We start from the raw sequence: 24,385 nt of genomic DNA, 5'->3' as shown, positions 1-24,385 counted from the left end.
TGCGCTCCCGCCCCCCCCCCCACCACAGCAAGGCCGAGAGCTTGTTTTTTTTTTACATCCATTTCGCGAGGAAGCTGTGTTTTGTTCGGCGTTCTCTGCACCGTTCTTGGTTTTTTTTCTGGATGAAAGTGAAAGCCTACAGTGCTTGTTTACAGTAGCCTTGCTCCTCAAATGCTGTTGCTGTGTTGCCATCTCTCTAGGGACACTCCGCTTGAAAACACTCGACTTGCTAGCTGCAATTCTACATCCGCTATGCTTTGCCTCTAGGCACGTTGATCCCTCGCAGACTGTGCTGACTCTGCCCCTCCTGATTCTGAAACAGATCAACACAGTCACGACGCAGTCTCTTCTCTCTGTCTTATGATGTCTGCCCTGCCACCATTTACTTTGGACCCTCACCCTCACTCCTTCTCACCGTCACACCCTCACTCACCCTCACCCCCTCACCCTCAGAACCTTCTCACCCTCACTCACCCTCATCCCCACTCACCCTCATCCCCACTCACCCTCATCCCCACTCACCCTCATCCCCACTCACCCTCATCCCCACTCACCCTCATCCCCACTCACCCTCACCCTCACTCACCCTCACCCCCACTCACCCTCACCCCCACACACCCTCACCCCCACACACCCTCACCCCCACACACCCTCACCCCCACACACCCTCACCCCCACACACCCTCACCCCCACACACCCTCACCCCCACACACCCTCACCCCCCACACACCCTCACCCCCCACACACCCTCACCCCCACACACCCTCACCCCCCACACACCCTCACCCCCCACACACCCTCACCCCCACACACCCTCACCCCCACACACCCTCACCCCCCATCACCCTCACCCCCATCACCCTCACACCCCATCACCCTCACACCCCATCACCCTCACACCCCATCACCCTCACACCCCATCACCCTCACACCCCATCACCCTCACACCCCATCACCCTCACACCCCATCACCCTCACACCCCATCACCCTCACACCCCATCACCCTCACACCCCATCACCCTCACACCCCATCACCCTCACACCCCATCACCCTCACACCCCATCACCCTCACACCCCATCACACCCCATCACCCTCACACCCCATCACCCTCACACCCCATCACCCTCACACCCCATCACCCTCACACCCCATCACCCTCACACCCCATCACCCTCACACCCCATCACCCTCACACCCCATCACCCTCACACCCCATCACCCTCACACCCCATCACCCTCACACCCCATCACCCTCACTCACACCCTCACTCACACCCTCACCCTCACTCACACCCTCACCCTCACTCACACCCTCACCCTCACTCACACCCTCACCCTCTCACACCCTCACCCTCTCACCCTCTCACCCTCTCACCCTCTCGCCCTCTCACCCTCTCGCCCCCTCACCCTCTCGCCCCCTCACCCCCTCACCCCCTCACCCCCTCACCCTCTCACCCTCTCACCCTCTCGTCCCCTCTCACCCTCTCGTCCCCTCTCACCCTCTCACCCTCTCGCCCCCTCTCACACCCACCCTCTCACCCACCCCCCTTCACCCTCACACCCTCACCCTCACACCCTCACTCCCCCCTCATCCCCCCTCACCCTCACACCCCTTCTCACCCTCACACCCCCTCTCATCCCCTCTCATCCTCACACCCCCTCTCACCCTCACACCCCCTCTCACCCTCACACCCCCTCTCACCCTCACACCCCCTCTCACCCTCACACCCCCTCTCACCCTCACACACCCTCTCACCCTCACACATTCTCAACCTCACACACCCTCTCACCCTCACACACCCTCTCACCCTCACACACCCTCTCACCCTCACACACCCTCTCACCCTCACACACCCTCTCACCCTCACACACCCTCTCACCCTCACACACCCTCTCACCCCCTCACCCTCACACCCTCACACCCTCTCACCCGCCCTCTCACCCTCACACCCCCTCACTCACCCTCACCCTCACACCCCCTCACACACCCTCACTCACCCTCTCACCCTCACACACACACCCTCACACACCACGCTCACACCCCCTCACCCTCACACCCCTCACCCTCACACGGCCGAGAGCTTGTTTTTTTTTTTTACATCCATTTAGCGGGGAAGCTGTGTTTTGTTCGGCATTCTCCGCACCGTTCTTGTTTTTTCTTCTGGATGAAAGTGACAGCCTACAGTGCTTGTTTACAGTAGCCTTGCTCCTCAAATGCTGTTGCTGTGTTGCCATCTCTCTAGGGACACTCAGCTTGAAAACACTCGACTTGCTAGCTGCAATTCTAATCCGCTATGCTTTGCCTCTAGACACGTTGATCCCTCGCAGACTGTGCTGACTCTGCCCCTCCTGATTCTGAAACAGATCAACACAGTCACGACGCAGTCTCTTCTCTCTGTCTTATGATGTCTGCCCTGCCACCATTTACTTTGGACCCTCACCCTCACTCCTTCTCACCGTCACACCCTCACTCACCCTCACCCCCTCACCCTCAGAACCTTCTCACCCTCACTGACCCTCACCCCCACTCACCCTCACCCCCACTCACCCTCACCCCCACTCACCCTCACCCCCACTCACCCTCACCCCCACTCACCCTCACCCCCACTCACCCTCACCCCCCACACACCCTCACACCCCACACACCCTCACACCCCATCACCCTCACACCCCATCACCCTCACACCCCATCACCCTCACACCCCATCACCCTCACACCCCATCACCCTCACACCCCATCACCCTCACACCCCATCACCCTCACACCCCATCACCCTCACACCCCATCACCCTCACACCCCATCACCCTCACACCCCATCACCCTCACACCCCATCACCCTCACACCCCATCACCCTCACACCCCATCACCCTCACACCCCATCACCCTCACACCCCATCACCCTCACACCCCATCACCCTCACACCCCCTCACCCTCACACCCCCTCACCCTCACACCCCCTCACCCTCACACCCCCTCACCCTCACACCCCCTCACCCTCACACCCCCTCACCCTCACACCCCCTCACCCTCACACCCCCTCACCCTCACACCCCCTCACCCTCACACCCCCTCACCCTCACACCCCCTCACCCTCACACCCCCTCACCCTCACACCCCCTCACCCTCACACCCCCTCACCCTCACACCCCCTCACCCTCACACCCCCTCACCCTCACACCCCCTCACCCTCACACCCCCTCACCCTCACACCCCCTCACCCTCACACCCCCTCACCCTCACACCCCCTCACCCTCACACCCCCTCACCCTCACACCCCCTCACCCTCACACCCCCTCACCCTCACACCCCCTCACCCTCACACCCCCTCACCCTCACACCCCCTCACCCTCACACCCCCTCACTCACACCCTCTCACACCCTCACCCTCACTCACACCCTCACCCTCTCACCCTCTCTCCCCCCTCACCCCCTCTCCACCCTCACACCCCCTCTCCACCCTCACACCCCCTCTCACCCTCACACACCCTCTCACCCTCACACCCCCTCTCACCCTCACACCCCCTCTCACCCTCACACACCCTCACACACCCCCCACACACCCCCCACACACCCCCCACACACCCCCCCTCACCCCCCCTCACACCCCCTCACGCACCCTTACCCACCCTCACTCACTCTCTCACACACACTCACGCACTCTCACCAACAAAACATAGCACAGCATAACAAAGCATAGCAAAACAAAACAAAACATAGCCTAGTAGAACAAAACATAGCATAGTAGAACAAAACATAGCATAGCAGAACAAAACATAGCATAGCAGAACAAAACATAGCATAGCAGAACAAAACATAGCATAGCAGAACAAAACATAGCATAGCAGAACAAAACATAGCATAGCAGAACAAAACATAGCATAGCAGAACAAAACATAGCAGAACAAACCATAGCTTAACATAACATAAAACAAAGCATAGCAAAACAAAACAAAACATAGCCTAGTAGAACAAAACATAGCATAGTAGAACAAAACATAGCATAGCAGAACAAAACATAGCATAGCAGAACAAAACATAGCATAGCAGAACAAAACATAGCAGAACAAAACAAAACATAGCAGAACAAAACATAGCAGAACAAAACATAGCAGAACAAACCATAGCTTAACATAACATAAAACAAAGCATAGCAAAACAAAACAAAACATAGCCTAGTAGAACAAAACATAGCATAGTAGAACAAAACATAGCATAGCAGAACAAAACATAGCAGAACAAAACATAGCAGAACAAAACATAGCAGAACAAACCATAGCTTAACATAACATAAAACAAAGCATAGCATAACAAGACATAGCAAAATACAACAAAACATAGCATAGCAAAACACAAAACATAGCATACATAACAAAACATAGCATTGCAAAGCATAGCAAAACATAGCATAGCACAACAAAATACAACAAAACATAGCATAGCATAACAAAACACAATATAGCATAGCATAACAAAACAAAGCTTAGCATAGCATAACAAAACAAAGCTTAGCATAGCATAACAAAACATAGCATAACAAAGCATAGCATAGCATAATAAAACATAGCATAACAAAACATAGCATAGCATAATAAAACATAGCATAACAAAACATAGCATAGCCTAACAAAGCATAGCATAGCAAAACATAGCATAGCATAACACAACATAGCATAGCATAACAAAACAAAGCATAAGATAGCAAAACTAAACATAGCATAACAAAACAAAACAAAGCATAGGATAGCAAAACATAGCATAACAACAAAACCGCATAGCAAAACACAACAAAGCATAGCATAGCATAACAAAACCCAACAAAACATTGCATAGCATAACAAAACAAAGCATAAGATAGCAAAAGTAAACATAGCATAGCATAACAAAACAAAGCATAAGATAGCAAAGCATAGCATAACAAAACATAGCATAACATAACAAAACATAGCATAACCAAACACAACACATAGCATAACAAAACATAGCAAAACACAACAAAACATAGCATAGCTTAGCAAAACACAACAAAACATAGCATAGCTTAACAAAACACAACAAAACACAGCATAGCAAAACAAAACATATAATAGCATAGCAAAACATAGCATACCAAACACAACAAAACATAGCATAGCATAACAAAACATAGCATAACAAAGCATAGCAAAACATAGCATAGCAGAACAAAACATAAATTAGCATAGCATAACAAAACACAACATAGCATAACAAATCAAAGCATAGGATAGCAAAACATAGCATAGCAAAACAAAACATAGGATAACAAAACATAGCATAGCATACAGCATCACTCTGCACCACCACAGCATCACTCAGGGGCACCACAACATCACTATGTGCTACCACAGCATCACTGAACGCCACAGCATCACTCGTTCGCCATCACAACATCACTCAGCGCCACCACAGCATCAATCTGTGCAACCATTCAACAACACCTGGTTCATATATGTTCTCTCAATGTTTCAAGCTTTATTACAAATGTAACAAAAAGATGTTAATATTTCACTTCTGTTCTTGGATTTTTGTCACAATAAAATACACTGAACATAATCTTCACAAAAGTTATTTACAAAACTTTAAGCTATTGCCATTATAAATTACAATAACTTTTATTTAAGTATTAATTATTGGAAAAAAATTAAAAGCCATTGTTATTTGTAATATCAATACATGTAAGTCATGTAAATACAACACATATTGCATTACAAATGCTATAGGTGTCACATTTGTGAAAGTTTAACTATTGGCATTGTAAATGACAAAGCTATTCATTTCGCTATTTTCAAAAACAAAACATAAATAAAAAATGTGTGATTTGCAATACCAATAGCTCAAACTTTCCCAATGCGAGACCTACTGCATTGCAAATGCTTGTTTAGCACTAGTCTTGGTTACACTAGGTTTGGTTATTTTTGTTATGGCATGTTGGTGCATTTCACCAGGTTCATTTGAGATGCCACAGATATGCAGTTCTAAATGCAGAATGAGTAAAGGACTAGCTATCTGGCACAGAAACTGACGCTCTCTGGTGGGATCAGATCCTCAAGAAGTGCGGAAAACTGGTTACTGAAACCGCAAAGATTCAACAAGAAGAAAACATATAACCTGGACCTTTTCAGGGATGGCTCCCAGAATCTGGAATGCCCTACCCCCAGAAACTAGACTTAATTCCTCTACTGCATCTTTCAAAAAAGAAGTAACATCGATTCTCATGGCTAAATTCACCTGAGCATGGTCTAAAGAAATTTTGAGACCAAACGTACCCTCGCTACTGATCCTTATTATGACAATGGACCATCCAGGCATCCTAGACAATATATCAACCCTTTGCCTGACTCACAGGGGGATAGTTTTGTGATGTACCTTTCTACTTTGCTTTTACGAGATGTTATGTTTACACATCAGTTAAATGCAAGTCAAAGCGCGTAAAGAACTTTACTGTGCTAGACACTCACCTTGTAAAGCGCTCTGATATCCGCAAGGGTCTTGTTCGCGCTGTATAAAACTTTCAAACTAAATAAATTAATAAATTGCACAGTTGGTGTATTAAGGAGGTTACATCACCTGTGTACTTGATCAAAGAGGGGACTCGTTCGATTGCTCAAATTGACTCAAAATCATGGACTTTGGTTAAAATTATGCATGAAAAGTGGTAGAGCCAATAGCTTGTTCTAGGGTGGTTTCAAAGCACAACCATGTAAATTGACAGAATAGATGGGCAGTCGGTGTTCTTTGGGATAAATACTGACGTCTCTATGCGTAGTATCTGCACCTCAAAATTTGATCAATGATGCATAATTATAATGTCCTTACGAAAAAAGTAAACAAATATAAAGTTAAAGGCCGTTTAAACCGATTAAAAAGAGAAATAGCGAGGCAAAGTGGACATGAGGAAGATGCTGATTGGGCGGAGGAGCTTCACAATTAAATTAAAAGGTTAGATGCGCGGCTGGTATAAATGGAATGGAGAACGAGATGGGCAACGTACAATCATGCGAGATATTTTTTTGCGTTGTATACACTATCACGTACCAATTTGCTGACATAATTGAGATTCTTTAAAGTTATTTCCCTCTCTGAAATTAATACAAGAAACCGAGCTAGTACTTGATTAATTATATATGCTTCCTTAGGGTTTATTTAATAAACAACATGGGTACCAAAACATATTTTTATCTCGAAACTTAGGGAGCAAACGCCATTTATCGTAATGAATTGTTTTAATTTTTCTTAATTGTGGTCACAATTGAAATGCCAACAGTCTATATAGGCATGAAAGTCTCTATTTTATAATCCAGAAATGGCATTACATTTCTCTTTTATTTTTTATTGCTCCGTTGTTTAAATCTCCCTGACTTGTTGGCATGCATGGACTGTTAGACTGGCGAGCCAGGCCACCCAGAACTACAGCAGTGCTGAATCAGATTATTCACACCACTCATTGATCTCTTCCATCATCTTTGTTACTGTTCAAAAGCTGCCTAATGCTGATTAGCTGGCTCGTATTTAGATGTAGGGAGGGGGTGGGTTTTCAGCAGCCTTGGTCAGGCAAAGGCACAGGAACCATGTTCAGCAAGCTTACTGGGAAAACTTCTTCAGCTATCCTTAAAACGTCTGTTTCCTACAACTCATTCTATAAACTTTAGCCTATCCCCAATATGGTTGCTGCCTGAAGGACTCGACTCCGGTGGGGACTGGACAACAGTTAATTGTCACTTTGTGGCACAGTTTTAGATACTGGTATAGAAAGAGCCCCACAGAATGATTTCAACAAAGTGTTTATGTTCATGTAGAGCACCGCAGGGTACCTGGGCCAAAGCAATATATTGTTGGCTTGGCAGAAATTGATGGATTGATTTGCATTACATGCACACAGTTGGGGTTCTCAGTTGCAGGAGGATACACTAGGAAACAGTAATGTGGCATGTTACTTCTCTACACTATGTTCCATCTTCATACCCCACAGCAATGTGTGTTGGACTCCCAGAGGATGAGCCAGTAGGCATTAGCACCTAATAAATCACAGAATCCTTTCCTGGCATCCAATATTTTTCTTTGCACCTAAGATAAAAGGAAAATATATTGTCTTTTTTCTTTTTTAACTGTGTTTCTGAATAGACGCCATATAAACAGCCTGTGCATCTGTGAATCCTAAACAATGTCGGATATGAATGACTACGAGCTGGGACAGGTCAACAACAATGAAAGCAAAGGATCATCGTTGCGGCTTACAGAGAAAAAGGGCTGTAAGTACAATAACGACCTTGAAGTCATAAACTGCATGGTAGACGTGTGCTCTTTGTATAATAGTTACATATAGCATGAATAGTCTAGGTGGCTTGACTTGAAATATTGTGAAGAAGACAACAAATACTACTTATTCACTGTCTAGATTTTGAGGATGCGCCATATGTTCTTGCTGTTTATATTTGTTCTGTTTAAACTTGTCTCTCTCCAGGTGTTTGACACTTCTGAGTCTCTTAAACATCATATTGTATACATCAGGTTTTTGTGCCTATATGACAGTCTTAGCCGTTGTAAGCATCTGCCTCTTCTTTGTAGGTTTTCTCATTACACCCAATTCGCAAAGTCCATATGCAACTTTCATAAATTCTCTTGGTATACATTTTCTCCATAACCCTCTGCCTGCTCATTGTTGGACAAGTAGGCAATCCGCAAATGTTGGTTTAGAGAAAATGAACATTTGAATATACCCATACCCCAACTTTAATTTGTTGAAACCAATTTTTTTTTCCATATGAAGAAATCCTTTGTGCCACGCTGCTTGGAAAATTGAGTATTTTGGCACCTTCACAGACGAATTCCACCCTTATAAATTGGGATAGTTTAAAAAGTGCAATAGGTTCGGGGGAAAGGCATTGTCAGTGTTTGTGTATACCACACTAGCAATGCATGCACCTTTAAGTGAACCATCTATTTTCCCATCCACAACCCACATCCACAACTCCATCCAACCTGCCCACAGGGTGGATTGCCCAGAGCCGTAATATCTCCTTCTATTAAATAATCTCCTGTTCTACTCTCCCGTGACCAGTATTGGTGGGCACAGATTCAGTTCTCTGCACCTTAATTTTGCTTGCATGCTAAATAAAGATTATCTTCAGAATTGTGGAAAGAGTGTTGGAACACTGTACAGCATTCGCTTTATTGCACAAACTGCCAATTTGAGTCCCACGGGTTGAAAGGTATTAATCAATTAGAAACACGGTCGTGAAGTTAATGCAGCAAATATTACAATTTACTGCATAATGTTAAGGTGGTTAAGAGATCGAGATTTCAAGGTTACGGTCTAAGATGTATTGCATAACTCGTTGATGTAGAGGGATCAACACTGCTGTTGTGATATTTGAGGTGTGCTCATATAAGAGGAGGCGTTGTTTTGGCAGTTTTGAAAAAATATTATAATCGAACAGACTCTTCTATTGCATAATGAATGAACATTTCATTCTTAGGCACATTACCCGAGAAGGAGCATTTCATTGTGAATGTCTTCTTGAATTTATGTGTGTAAAGAATGTTGGGCACGACTTTCTTGGGATGTTTTTTTTTAACAGAGATCTGAAGAAACTATTCAGATGTTTTAAGATGGACTGGCTTGTAGGTGATAGGCAGCTTGGTGTTCAAGATAAGCCGTCCCAGGAGTGCTGTGACAGGTGTCCGGCTTAAATCTTTAAGCATTAGTGAGCTTGCTGGCTGATGTGTAGAGATTTAGTTTGAGTGATGCCAAGTGAGATTTGTTGAGCCCTATGGCTCGTGGGATTTATTTATTTATGCATTTATTTATAGTGTCTTATATAGCGTGAACAATGACCATCAAGGTATCAGAGTGCTGTACAAAGATCTGTAGAGGGTTGCTGTACAGGAAGCAGCAAATATTTCTGATACAATGTACATAGAAATGAGAGCGCATGGTACAAAACAAGATACAAAATGAGCTAGTGTGAATTACAGTTATACACAGTTCTCTTACGATACCTGGTTTTCTAGTAGTCAGGCTTTAACTTCCTTCCTAAAGATCCTGTAGCAGCTAATTGCTCTCGTTGAGGGTGGTAGGGAGTTCCACATTTTTAGAGCGGCTCCGGCAAAAGTGCAGGTTTGTGTTTTTTCCTTTTTAGGTTTCGACCTGGCGAAAGGAGCAGGAAGTGCTCCTCCCAGGCCGAAAACTTTTGTAAACAGTATGGATGTTTGGCACCGCCTCTGTTTCTCATTGGCTAGCTCCATAAATGGACGCTAGCCATTGGCAAACAGAGGCGTCAGTCAAATCCCGAGGCGACTGGTGGGCGTTCCGGCAATGTTTTTCCCTCTCCACCCTTTTCGCATCGTCATCAAGGCCGTGGGCTGGGTTTATTTTTTTTTTTTCAGTTTCGTTTGGTCATTGTGCGGCCGATCTCCGCCAGAGGAAGTCTAGGTCCAGGTGAGTGCTGGCCGTTCCCGCCCCCCCTCCCGCTGTCCGTGTGCCTCCCCGCCCCCTCCCCTCCCCTCCCCCGTGTCCTCGTAGGTGCTTGTTTTTAATTGTTGCCTTCCCAACAATGGGGCGGAGAGCCTGCGCTGCCGCTCGTGTCTGCGGTGATGTCAGGAGTAGTGGCAGCTGCAGGGTTTGTGCGCGCTCTACTTCCTGTATGAGATGGGCTACTCGGAGGCCGGGGCTGCTGCGGGCGGAGCTGGCTCCCGGGGCCGTGGACCAGCTGCTGGATTGCCGTGGATTTGTGGCACCTGGCGGGCATCTCCGGAGCGGGGGCGCGCGCTGCATGTGAGCCCGGGGCTGAAGAATGGCTGTCTTGAAACTCGCCGAGCAGGTAAGAGCATCGCATCCCCCTCCCCGGAGCTTGCATGAGTGCAGGGGGCAGAGGGTGCCCTGAGGGCGCTGCACCCGCCTCCTCCTCGGGGAGGAGGTAAGAGCATCGCAGCCCCCCTCCCGGAGCAGGCATGAGTGCAGGGGGCAGAGGGTGCTGCTCCCGCCCCCTCCTCATATTATTGAGGTTTAGTGTACGTAGAGGAATTGGGTATCTTTGCCCAGCTACGAGTGTGTTTACAACGGGATTGCGGAGCGTTCATGTTGCAAATGCACGAGCCTTCATTGGTCTGCCTGCGATGAAAAAGATCCCAAAACGCTGGCCTTTCTGGCTGCAGCCTGTTTTGTTTTTTCCTTATCCGCCGAGCACCCCCTCCTGATTCTTCTGCGCTTTTTATTCCATTTTGGAGCAGAGAAAGCGAGGGAAGTAGCCCCTTCCCTCCCACAACCCCGGCTGGATGGGGAGGGGCGGGGGGCCGCGGGGTTGAACGTCAAGTTCGGCTCGTGGAGCCTGTGACCGATGCACAAAGGAAATGCACCGAGGGTTTTGCTTGAAGAAAAACCGTATTATGAGTCCACGTCACTGGTCAACTGTCTGAGAACGCCATAATCTTTCTCCCGAGAAGGTCCCCAAGTGGCGGTATTTTTGTACAAGGCGAGAGTCTCACTTCCTCTGTGAGAGCCTCGGTTCTGCTTTTATGCCAGTAAAGCTGGCTGTACTAATGATGCGGCTTGTTGATCATCGTCGCCAAGTTCTTCTTCAGAGTGTTGTTATTTCGGGTTGGAATTGTTGCGGCTGTTCTTATAAGAGCATCGTCCTGATATGCACGTATGGTGGTCGTGGTGATGCAATAAATAAGCACATCTTCCTTTCTCTCTCTTTCACCTCTCTTTCTCTTAACCTCGCTCTCTTCCCCTCGCTCTCTTCCTCTCCCCCTCGTTCTCTTCCTCTCACTCTCTCTCTTCTGCTCTCGCTCTCTCTCATGCTCTCTCTCTCTTCCCCCCTCTCTCTTCCCCCCTCTCTCCCCCTCTCTCTCCCCCCTCTCTCTCCCCCCTCTCTCTCTCCCCCCTCTCTCTCTCCCCCCTCTCTCTCTCCCCCCTCTCTCTCTCCCCCCTCTCTCTCTCTCCCCCCTCTCTCTCTCTCCCCCCTCTCTCTCTCTCCCCCCTCTCTCTCTCCCCCCTCTCTCTCTCCCCTCTCTCTCTCTCCCCCCTCTCTCTCCCCCCTCTCTCTGTCTGTTTCCACCAGATAGCACAAGCTTCTGAGCAAGATACGCAGGGGATTTAGAGTGAAGGGCCTTGTGCGTGATGCATGCCAGCTTGAAGTGGATCCTCGCCTCGAAGGGGAGCCAGTTTAACGCTTTCAAGTGAGGAGTGATGTGATCGAATTTTTTTGAGCCTGTAAGTAGTCTGGCGGCTGCGTTGAGGCAGGCTTTTAAAGGAGCCAGCGAGATCTTAGGTAAGCCAGAGAGGGTGGAGCAACCGTATTCCAGTCGAGAGATGACTAATGATTGAACAGCAAGTTTGAGGTCCGGAGCGTCTAGAAAGGGTTTCAATTTCCATAGGTAGTTCAGGTGGAATCTGGCCGATTTCGCCATTGTGTTGATGTGGTCTCGCATGTTTAGGTTATAATCCAAGGTGATTCCCAGAGATTTGGCAGATTTCACAATGGTCGGGGAACAATTTAAGGCTGTGATGGCTTTAATCCATGTCTGGATGTCAGGGTTGTTCTTGGGAGGGGAGATTAGAAAGAACTCAGTTTTCTTGGCATTGAGTTTTAGTTGATTGGAGGAGAGCCATCTGACAGTCAGCTTCAGGGTTTCATTCAGGGTGAGGATCTCTGCCAGAGATGAGATTTTTATATAGATCTGAGTGTCATCATCATCTCTCTCTCTTCCCCTCTCTCTCTCTTCCCCTCTCTCTCTCTTCCCCTCTCTCTTCCCCTCTTCTCTGTCATAGGTCATGTCCATATAATTTGGCCTTGGTAGTGTGCCTGCAGCAGAGGGGCCGGCCCGCTATCGGGAACAGATCGTTTCGTCAAGGCTGTTAGCTTCATCCCCAGGCCGCAGTTATCCTTCGTGGGTTTACATCACCTGGCTAGGCCTAGGGTTTCCCTCGGGGAAAGCCGCCCAGGAGCTGGCCCACCAGGGAGTCCAGTCCCGACTGGTGTATCCGATGTTGCGCGAGACACGGCCAGGGCTCTTCTTCCAGCTATGGGTACACCAGCCTCCAGCAAATGGCCCAATGCCACCGCACCTTGCCAATAAAACAGTTCAGTAGAATTATCCGAGTGCATTTGATATCTGTGGGAAATGTTTTTGATCATATGTATTGATTTTGGTATTTAGTAGGTTTTACATTAAGTGACAGGTTTGTTTTTGTAAGTAAGTTCACAGTTTGTATGGGTGGGTTGGCACAGCTCCTGTCAGAGAAGTGTCTCAATCCTGCTGTGGATTAGGGGCACGTGCCCCTGCTTGGTCCATGGTGAGGTGCTTTTTACACAGAAAAAGGTGTCTCTGTTAAACCGTAGTTTGAGAGTATTTTTAGTTATTGTGTTTTCTTATTGTACAAAATGAATCATGGTGGAACCGGGAATCTTATGCCAGAGCATCCTGGAAAACCCAAAAAGTGAAAGTGAAAAAAACATTTTGGAGAAAAATCACGTGATGTCACAGAAATCGCTTCATCTCTTAGTGGTGTTTAATGTAGGTGCATTAAAAAACCCCAGCCCTCACATAAGGTGTCTGAAATGACTCAGACCTGGCAGATTCTCATGATGCCCATGAGCAACAGTAAAGAGCATGTTCACCGCTGAAGAGAGTGACCACTTCACCATTCATCCCTTTGTGCCTGCAGACAGAGCTGAATACTTCACCTTTCACCACTTTGCATCTGCAAACAGAGCTGACCACTTCACCAGCTGAGCATCATTTGCACAAGCGTCATTGACACCCCATACTACCGATTTTTTTTATTACATATGGTACCCACAATCACTTCAAGTACGTATGTTGTGATCGGTAGTCTGTCACCTGCTATACATTCCACCATACAGTTTAAGATTCTTTTTTGTATTTGTATTCATCCATTTACACCCTTTTACGTTAAAATAGCTATAGCTTTACTGTATAGTTGCTATAAAAGCTTATAATATGGTATAGTGTTCACTTTAAAAAAAAATCACTCCACTGCAAACAAAAAAGCATGAATAAAAAACATTGCCATTTACAATGCCAGTAGCTCCAACTCCAACAAATGTGAGACCTATTGCAATGTAAATAACAATGCCATTTATTTATAAGTAAAAAAAAAAGAAATGTCATGAGCAATGCCAATAGCTCTAACTTTTCCAAAGGCGAAACCATTGCATTGTAAATGCTTGTTTTAAATCTGGCTGGGTCTTGTATTAGGAATTTAGCACTTCTAGAATACCTTCCTCCTCCTGATAGTTTTAATACTCTGGCCTTGTTTAGGGGTGAGAGGCTTGGGGTAACAGAGTAACCTCAGCTATAATCCGGCTGTCCTAGCTATTTCCATGATTTGCAGTTTGAGATGTAGTAGTTTGAGACACAAAAAGCAACACAGGTGTGACAGAACCTCACGGACTGCATATTCAACTGTGCAGTCTAGTGAGTTTACCCAACCCCCATAGCTTCAGTTAAGACCATCAAATGGGAGGTCTACATTTTTTCCAAATATGCAGAAATTCTTCCCCGATTGCAGGCTGCAAACCCAATGGGGCGTTGGCCCACCCATCCAAATGCCCCACTGCCCATCAAAAAATGGTATGATGCAGTGGCCTAGCCTGAAATCCCCACTCTGTATATACCTATGCAAGAGGTGAGGAGTGGGTTTAGATGGCATGAGGGTGTGTGGCTCTTTACTTTTGTGAGGACACCAATGTTATTTATTTGTCACAACTTGGCTGGCAGTACCAACTTGTTACCTGGTGGCACACTCAATAGTTTAGGGCAGTAGTGCCACTGTAGCCTTCCTGAAAATATCCCAAATTGGTACAGGAGGGGACTAGTGGATGACACCTTGTGCAGGTAGTAAATGAAGCTTTTCAACTGATAGAGTATAACAGCTGGTTATTATAATAATCATTGTTGCACTGCCCTTCCAAATTGGCTGGGGTGGGGTTGCCATTGAGTCCCACCTCTTTGGTTACTATAACAATGCCATGGCTGCTCAGTGACCGTGCTCCTCCAGATAATGTGATCAATCATTGGTGTTTTTCTGCACTTTATTAACATTTTTGGGATAATATTAAACATATTGACCTAACCCAAACAAATCGGGCTGTTATTATCAATAGCAGAACAAGCAACCTGTCTTGTGACAATGAACATTTTAGTGGGAGCGGCTGGGCAGAGGGAGATCCACAACATTGTTGGCTCGCTCCTTCCCATGCCCATCCTTGTGGTGGAGGTTATACAGGTGGGCAGCGTGAGGGGGAGGAAAACAACTTGTGTAGAAAATATTTAGAAGACATGGTACTGCCCTAGTTTGTACCTAAGTTAAAGGGGATGCCCTTATATTGGGTCATGTGGGCTCTTACCACACCTTGCAAAACAGGTGGAAGGGTACTGCTGGCTGCAGTGACCTGTTCTGGTGGGAGACAATCTACCATCCCCGTTATGCAGCTACAAAACGTCTCCTGCAGGACCCAGTTATAAATTATTTCACTCTACTCACTTCCCACACCCTCCCCATGCTATAACACTACTGGGCCAGAGTTGGCTGAATTCACCATGCACATAACCAGCCAACTGCTCCTGAAATCTGAATGTTCGACCAGTTTGGTTAATGTTTCCCGAGTTCTTGGAGAAGTAATTTCAGTGTGGAAATTCTGTTCCAAACTGTATGGCACTTTCTGATAACAGTTACCCAGGTCATCAAACTGATCTTTTCTGGTGTAGGGTTTTCTTTTATAATCTTGTTTATAATCCACCTCACTACCTTTACCCAAAGCCACCAATTCAGTTGACCCTCAGTTTTGTTATAGGGGCAGCTGGAATGTTTTTCTGGGTTTGTGCCATTAGTAATTTACTGATTAACCATTGGTATGCCACCGTCTTATGTACCCAGAGATGCAGTGGCTTGCTTGGTACTTTTGCAGCAAGGTGTGCACTAAGAGGCAGCCCTTCCAAGTGCCATGCATCTCGTTTTAGCCTAAGTAAAACTGAAGGAATCACCACATGTACTTTGACCTGTCACACAATCGGCTCTCTCAGCTGACAGCATGTTCAATGCTACTTTGAAAGTAATACATTGCTAATCTTCCGAAATGACTCATGGCACCAGTCGTTGAAGATAATGTTCTCCATGATGTTTGCCTTGAAATTAAACTTATGCATGGAGGTTTATCTGCTTTTCCCAGTGTGGCGAGACAGGATGGCTGGTAGGTTGAGTTGCCTTTCAGGTTTCGATTCTTATATTGAGGTCGTCAAAGCAGTTTGGAGCCCAACAGTCGATATTCCCTAATGAATGAGCGAACAAGTTGCAGCACCATAGAGTTTCCTATTCTTTTTTTAATTTTTTTGTTCTGCCTAGATTAATTTGGCGTAAGATGGATTGTGCCTTAAATTAACGAAGCTGTGAGAGTAAATAAAACAACAAATTAGTAGGAACTCGGTGCTACTCCCGTGTTGTGAGCTGGCATCACCCAGGCGTTCCCTAGCCAGCTCCTAGTCAGTTCTGCTCCCTCAGCTGTTCTACTTCTGTTGCAGGGATTCTGCTCAGAAACAGAACTATGCCTGGGATCAAAGAACATCAGTATGTAGGGAGTTTTTCACCATACCAAATAAGTGCCTATGGACCCGAATCCGACTAGCAAATAGTGTCTCACTTGCCCTCCTAGCCATTCCAGAGAGACAAGTGATTTGGCACCTCAGAGCACAACACTCTAGACCCTCTCAGGGATCATGGTAGCAGGTCATCGCCTTTCGTTCCGCGCACACATCCACAACAAAATGAAAGAGACGTGCAAAGTTTACAATTTTTATTGAAACTAACATGCTTTATTCTACAAAAGCCGTGTTGCAATTAGAAAAAACATATGCAAGTCAATAATCTGATTAGCATGATTAATAAACTGTAAACAATGAAAAGCCCAATCATATCCAGATGACAAATAAGCCTAAGCCTGCCCTCGCTAGATATATACTATATTATACTAAAGCTCTCTGGGATTAGTGCCAGACTCCTTACCTGAGAGTCACCTAATCAGTTGGTCTACATCTCCGACTCGTAGCTTGTTCGTCTCGTTAGCTTTTCTCTGCAAACCTCGTCTCGTTCTGTATTCTGAGCTGCAAGTGTTGGCTTATATGATAACCCACTATGTTAAAAAAACAGCAGCTGGAGTTCTCTATTCTGTATAGGTGTTCGTGTCCAACCACAGAAAAAACAGCGCAGCATGTTTTTTGGCCTTGCTTGATGTACAGACTGAATCTAGGCAAAAGAACAGAAAAATAAAACTTGTGCAGCTTATTTAGAAAATAACAAAGTGGCACAAAAACGAGCATTTTACTGCGTAACTCTTGCAACGCAGAAGCGGCCTATTCAGTATGTACTTGGGCTACCAAAAGACAAAACTACAGTGGGACCTATAGGGGACCCAAAATACTTCAAGAGGTTACTGGACTCTGATGAATCTTGGCTCACCTACTGTGAGATCAGCAACCGTGAAGTTGAGCAGCTTATCATTGGCGTTCGACTTCTGCCCTGCTTCTGCTTTACTGGGCTGACTGGAAGAAGCTACAATCCATAACAACAGTAGTGAACTCTGTTGCAGTTAGTGAGAGCACCAGAGGACAGAAGAGACCAAACAAAAACAAGAGATCACCATGTATGTCAGACAAGCTTAATGAGTCTGTATCGAAGAAAGTTAACCTTTCGCTGCTAGGCCTATCCTCCCCAGCACTAAGCATTTTATTGGCTACTTGGGATAGTTCGTGGTTAGGCCTCCATAACTTAGGTATTTCACACAAGCTGTCCACACCAAATTTGTATCCTTTTTTCAACATCCTGTGTATTCTAAAGGCACCCATGGTTTGTAGATTCCTCTAGAGGGGGTCGAGAAATTAGTCAACATATAGCGACATTTCAAATGTTTTGGGTTAGAAATGGAGTGCTGCGTGTCTGGATTTTTCCTACAAATGGCAGCAACAAAAGATCTGTGATGCTTAGATCACTATCTTTCCAGCTTTCAGGAGCAGGCAGACTTGATTCAGAAAACCATTTCCTTTTTACCGCAGTTTTGGCATTTTACTGGGAGATTGCCCATATTTCTTGAGGTTTCAACTTGCTTCCGGTATATTGTGGGAACTGGTTTGAATCCCATGGTGGATCCCGGAGAGCTATACATTTCTGAAAACTAGACCAGATTCTAAATTCAGAAAGGGGTCATTTGTGTAGATCCTCAAGGTTTTCCGAAAGATACTTAAGTGTTGAAATAAAACAAACCGATTAAAAAGTAGCAGGGAAAAACATCCATATGTGACCATGTGTTCATTTGTAACTTCTCGTCATGATAGCCTATTTACAAAAGCAATACACCATTTCATCTGCTGGACCCGTCTAGTTGTGGGAATTTATAGTATTTGTGGGTTTTCCAAGAACTCGAGGTACCCAGAGCCAAACCCTGAATTGCACCTTGCAATGATTTTTCATTTTGTACCGGGTATAGAGCAATTTATATAGTAAAATATAAAGAGTGAAACATAGGTATCAAGAAAGCCTATGTATTTTCAAAATGGCCACAAGATATGGAGTTTAGAAGCAGTGGTTATTTGCACATCTCTGAATTTGTGGGTACCTATACTAGCATGTGAAATTAGAGGCCTTTTCTCAAAAGGTCTTTTTTTCTTACACACTGGCTTACATTTGGAAAGCACAAATGCAGAAAAATACAATTGTTAATAACACTTGTCATACTATTCCTATTTCCCCAAAGTCTCCCAATAAAAATGATACCACACTTGTGTGGGTAGTCCTGGTGCCTGCAATAACCAAAACACAAAATGGATACATCACATTTTTCCACTGAAAAACTGACCCTTTTTTTGCAGTGTGCCTAGCTGTGGATTTTGGACCTAGCTCATCCGGCACCTAGGAAAACCCGCCAAACCTGTACATTTGTGAAAATTAGACACTTAGGAGAGTTCGGGTGTGGTGACTTGTGTGGCTCCCACTAGATTTTCCTACCCAGAAGCCCATGCAAACCTCAAAACTTTGACTAGAAAACACATTTTCTATAGTACCTTACTTGTGTGGCCGGGCCAGGAAGAGATCAAACCAAGGTCATTGAGTGTCTCTTTGCAAGGACGGCCATTGATGTTAGTTTGATCCGTTGGTGTCAAAGACACTAAGCCCAGCCACGCAAGCACGGGCAGCATTTTTATTGGGACAAGCAGGGAAACCGTGGATGGGTGGAATTGTGTGGATTCCTTCTTATTCTGGAAGAATACATCACAGAAATGCAAGGAAAATGTGCGATTTTTTTTTTTTTTTTTTTTTTTTTTTTTTGTCAAATATTGAGATTTGCAGGACATTGTGGGTTAGAAATCCTTGTAGAATCCACGAGAGGCACACCACTATGTACTCCCCTGGATGTCTAGTTTTAAGAAATGACTGGGTATGGTAGGTTTTACTGGGTGGCCACTGAGCCCATGCCCAAAAACTGCAGTTACCCCTTTTGTTGATATTGCTACATTGCGTCTTGGACCCCTACCTTTTGCGGGCACTAGGCTAACCCCCACAGGTGAGGTACCATTTTTATCACAAGATTTGTAGGCACTCTGGGTGGTAGGAAATGTGAGGTTCCCAGCAGATTCCAGTACTTTGAAGGATCCACTCGAGTCCCTCTGGAGTCCCCCTGATGTCTAGATTATGAAAATGTCCAGAGTTGGTATATTTTCCCTAGAGACAATGCACACCATGGCAGAGAAAGTCAGAAAAGATAAATATTACTGCACAACCTTATACTCCAAGTCCACACACAGTCTGGTTGGAATTGAGGGTAAATGAAAAGTTCAAAATGTAAATTTTATTAACCAAAGAATTCTCAAAAATGAAATTAACTGTTAATAATATATTTGAAAGTTCAGGCTACTTTACCAATGACTCGCAGCTCAGGACACACGCAACCATTCACACCGCCAGCTTTTGGTTAGCACATTACAACACTCACGTCAACAAACAGTGCCTTTAAAGGGTCATCCACTTTCATACGCCCACAAGACTGGCACAGCAATCACACCTCCTGGCAGCAGACGGAGCATGTGGATTGGAGAACAACCACACACACCACAAGCCAGATGCCAGTTCAGACACAGCCGTTACACTGCCTGGAAGCTGATGAAATGTGTGGACTGGCTTTTCAGTGGCAGTATGTGTAGTGACTTGACGCTGGTGACAACACACACACACACCTTGGCAACCAAACGCCAGTCCATACACACCGCCAGACACACACACACACACACACACACCACCAGCCAAATGCCAGTTTGCATACAGCACCGGCCAAGCGCCAGTTTGCACCCACATTGCCAGCCAAGCGCCAGTCTACACACTTCAGCCAAGCTTCAGTTTACACACCACCAGCCAAGTGCCAGACTATACACACCACCAGCAGAGTGCCAGTCCATGCACGCTGCCAGCCAAGTACCAGTTTATGCACACCGCCAGCCAATCAAAAAAGACCAAAAGCATCTGCCCTCAAGGGAGAGGGTAGAATGCAAAAATATGTCCCCCAAAGAGAGATCAACCCTTGCCCAAGGGGAAGCTCCCATACAAAATCTCTGATGTATTGTGAGCTTCTGAATCCCTCTAAGAGGGCAGATCAACCTAAAAATGCCCAATCTGCCTTTTGGAGGGGGGTGTAACTAAACAAAATATGGTCCCCAAGGGTCACTCCCCTTCAGAACACAATCCCTAGTGTCTAGTGGGATTGCCCCCAGAGGGCAGGTGGGCCTCAAAATGGCCCATCTGCCCTTGGGCGGGGGGGTGGGGGGTTACAAAAAAATTATAATGGGCGCTACCATCTCATCATTTGCCCTCCCCTCACCCACCCAGGGTGAGTGACCCTTACCAAAGGGCCACTGCCCCAACAACAAAGAAAACTCTGGTGGTCTAGTGGAGTGGATTCCTGCTCCAACCGTGGTCGTGTAGCAGGATTCCACAGGAATAACTGTGTTCTGCAACCCAACTCCCCCCGAGAGAAGAAATTACTTTACACGTCCTCTCTCCTGGATGCACTGAAAGCAAATGGCTTTCAGCAATTCCTGGCACTATTAGAACAATTAGATGAAGTTGGTCACTGACGTCACAATGATGTCATTAGATCGCCGGGGGTTGGCAGCGGAAGCGCTTCCACTGCCACCCCTAGTGGAGCCATGTCGTGGGGCAAACAGCAGCACTCCCAACACAGGTGGGTGCTAGGCCTGGAGCCGGCCTCAGCACACAACCAGCGTGGCTGAGGACAGCTCGAGGCTGTACTTAGCAACCATTAGGTTTAAAGACATTTACGTTTTTAGAGTTTTCCAATATACATATATAACAGGGTAGGAGCAACTATTTACATGAGATGCAAATAAGTTACTTGAGACTTCTGGTGGAAATGTATGTGCTTGACTTCTGCACGGATAACAAATCCACTTGCTGCTGCTAAAATAGTAAGCCATGAAGTGTGTAGTTTTGGACATTTCGGTAGCTTGTGCTGCAAGTGATTGGTACAAAGCTCCTTCCAGCACTGACAGTCAAGCAGAATAAAATGAGTGTTGCTCTCCTGACAAGGATTTTCTCTTATTGTGTTTTTTGCCCTGCTTTTCACTGCAGTATGAAGTCAGACATGACTGATTTCCTTAACCTGTCCCCTTCCTCAGAGATGCTAGTGGTGAGGGTAAGGCAGTGTGAAGGGGTGTGGTTGTGTGTGTGTGTGTGCGCGTACACGTACACACGCAACAGAAGTCTAGGCCCTTGTATCACATGGCCAAGACGGAACATCAGCATTCAGGTTACATTGTGGCTACTGGGAGCCTTCCCAGTCTCTTATTTGGACATCGGAAGCAGCCACCTATTCATCCCTTGTGAATTGGCCGTGTGTAGTTGTGGTGTCATTGAGAAGTTCTTGCAGGATATGGATGTGTGGATGCCGATGAAAAGGCCTTGCTGTGCCAGCATTACTTAGGTGAGACTGTCTTTGAGAGTTCTATATGGGAGATGCATTCTGAGGTGTAAGTAAGGGGCACTTACCATAGGCCAAGCACAGAAAAGAGTTTCTCACCCATTCATGTTTTAAAAAATCTAAGCACAATGAAGAAACCAACAACTGAAGAGATGAGATAGTGCATCAGTAACCAATTTTGCTGAAAGAATGGATGGATGGATGAATCGTGTGTACTTATTTTCCAGATTTAAGTTGTGTTCTTTTTCTTATTCGGGTTAGTAATCAGTAAAAGTGAAGGTGGAACCCTGCTCTTAATAACCACCTCTATAGATGACAGTAGCAGCAGAGTTAGTTTTCTCCTTGAGCCTAATTAATAGAGGTTTATTAATACTCAAATGAAGAGCATCATAACTTTCTAAGAGGATGACTGTAATCCGCGCAACCACTGGCCACACATCGAAAAGAGGCAATATTTTGTGTAGAATGTGCATACCGAAAAGAAAATGCTGACTAAGGCTGCACTTGAACTTAAAGTCCAACTGTTCTTTCTTTTTCAAACCAAGTCATACAATGTATCCATGGAAGTGGGCATCGCAGTAACTCCACTGGTGACCATTACCTCTGTCTTTTCAAAGTTACACTTGGGCTAGTCGGTCCCTATTTTGGTCACCATCAAGTCTGACACTCTGCTTACTTTGATGAAAATTGTACCAAAATGGTCCCTAAACTAAAGGAGGATCTGGGTATCGTCTCCTTCCACGTGTGGTGCTGGAGGCCAGGGAACAGATGATGGAAGGCAGTCACTCAATGTAGATATTAAATAGGCTATATGACAGAAGCAAACTCTAGGACATTGTACATATTATCCACGATAGAGACATGCGAGGTGGAGTGAACGCTGGCTGTTTATTCTAAGAAAAATGTCAGATACTACTGATATATTAAACAGTTCCAGGTCCTCAACACCTCCCCCCACCCCCCCACACCCCCTTCTCCCCCATCCTAATGGCACCTCCGGTTATCCAGGACCAATACACAGAAGGAGGAAAGCCTATCTGAGTGTCCTTAATAGAACCAGGCATTGCTCCAGCAAAGACTAGAATTGCACAGCCACCTCATTTTCTAAGATAGCTTGGCCAGGCAACAATGAAGCTAATAATTGACCTGAATGAACCACATCGAAGCAACTGGACCACACCAATGTTAGAAGGCCCGTTTATCCTCTGAGTTGGTGCTGACACACAGTAAGAAGCTACCCTATTAAGAATATAGAGTGAACCAGATATTCAAATTCTACAACAAAGACCTAATATTAGAGATGACAAACGGTTGAAATTAGGAAACCAAGTTATTTGAGTATGTTCCAATATACTGGAGCAGAGAAAGCACCAAAAAAGTTCCCCTGAAAACTGAAAATCTACACGACACCAGGGTTTGCTCTATTGCAGTCCGAGACCCTGATTTGGTGTGCGTGCATTCAAACAAGTTTTCTCTTAGAAATCTGTTCTCATCCGGAGTCCAGAAGGACATCACCAACGAGCTAGCATTAAGCTAATTATTTGGTCCTCATTTTTAAATTGTTCCTTTTCTGACAGCGAATTGAAATGAGTAACCCACAGGTTTGACTCAAATTTGTGTCCATTAATGCTCCCCCAATAATTCGGGGTTCATGGTAATGTGAGCCTTTTCCCATACAGATGCTTTGTTTTTATGATTTGATGTTGACTAATTTCGGTGTCTCAACCCTTTTTTGTTATTGTTGCATATTACTGTTGCTTTTTGCTTTAACTGTAATCTGCCTGCCATCAACTTAAACTGATAAGCCATGTGCTATCATTTGTCTGAGCTAAGCTTCCCACAGCTAAACCTCTGTATCCATCTATGCTTCCTCTGGGCCAGGAATCTTTATTTAACTATTACCTGCATCAGCTAAAACTGCCAGGGGGTGGGGGAGAGGCTTTTCCTCTGTTCCTGGGCTTTGGATCAGCTGCTATCTTGTAATGTACCGAATCCTATAATATATCAGAAACAACACTAGACAACTCCGTGAGTTTGAACCCATTTGACAAGTTTAAAAAAAAAAAAATGACCTAAAATTATTGAAGCCTTAAATATCACCATTGAACCTGGCAAAGAGATCCCACTCAAGATCAAAGTACAAATGTTCTGATGGCTAGTTAAGCAAAGTGTTAATGTTCACTTTCTCTGAGCTACTAAGAGTCCTGTAGCCAGAATCTACACCGAGCATAGGTCAAGCAGAGATCGGTCAAGGTCTCATTTGGGCTCACATTAGTGGAAAGGGACATTGTGCTGTTATGGAGATGTCACCCACACCAACCTATCCGAGGTGACCAAACTTCAAGGGTCTATATC

The 24,385-nt window shown here is 45.7% G+C and overlaps 1 protein-coding gene across 8 annotated transcripts in view; it reads left to right on the top strand.

Annotated features, from left to right (window-relative positions):
• LOC144755520 (6-phosphofructo-2-kinase/fructose-2,6-bisphosphatase 2-like) overlaps window positions 1-24,385 on the top strand; it is a 342,874-nt gene that overhangs the window by 8,175 nt on the left and 310,314 nt on the right. For all 8 annotated transcript variants that reach the window (XM_078644531.1, XM_078644530.1, XM_078644528.1 and 5 more), the window contains exon 2: window positions 8,148-8,275. In XM_078644531.1, the coding sequence (XP_078500657.1) occupies window positions 8,188-8,275 (88 nt within the window). In that variant the 5' untranslated portion in view covers window positions 8,148-8,187. The remainder of the gene's footprint in view (window positions 1-8,147; window positions 8,276-24,385) is intronic.

The sequence above is a fragment of the Lissotriton helveticus genome, chromosome 5_1 (assembly GCF_964261635.1).
Source record: "Lissotriton helveticus chromosome 5_1, aLisHel1.1, whole genome shotgun sequence".
NCBI lineage: Eukaryota > Metazoa > Chordata > Amphibia > Caudata > Salamandridae > Lissotriton > Lissotriton helveticus.
The sequence above is the reverse complement of the archived record's forward strand: the minus strand, read 5'-3'. Positions and strand labels throughout refer to the sequence as shown.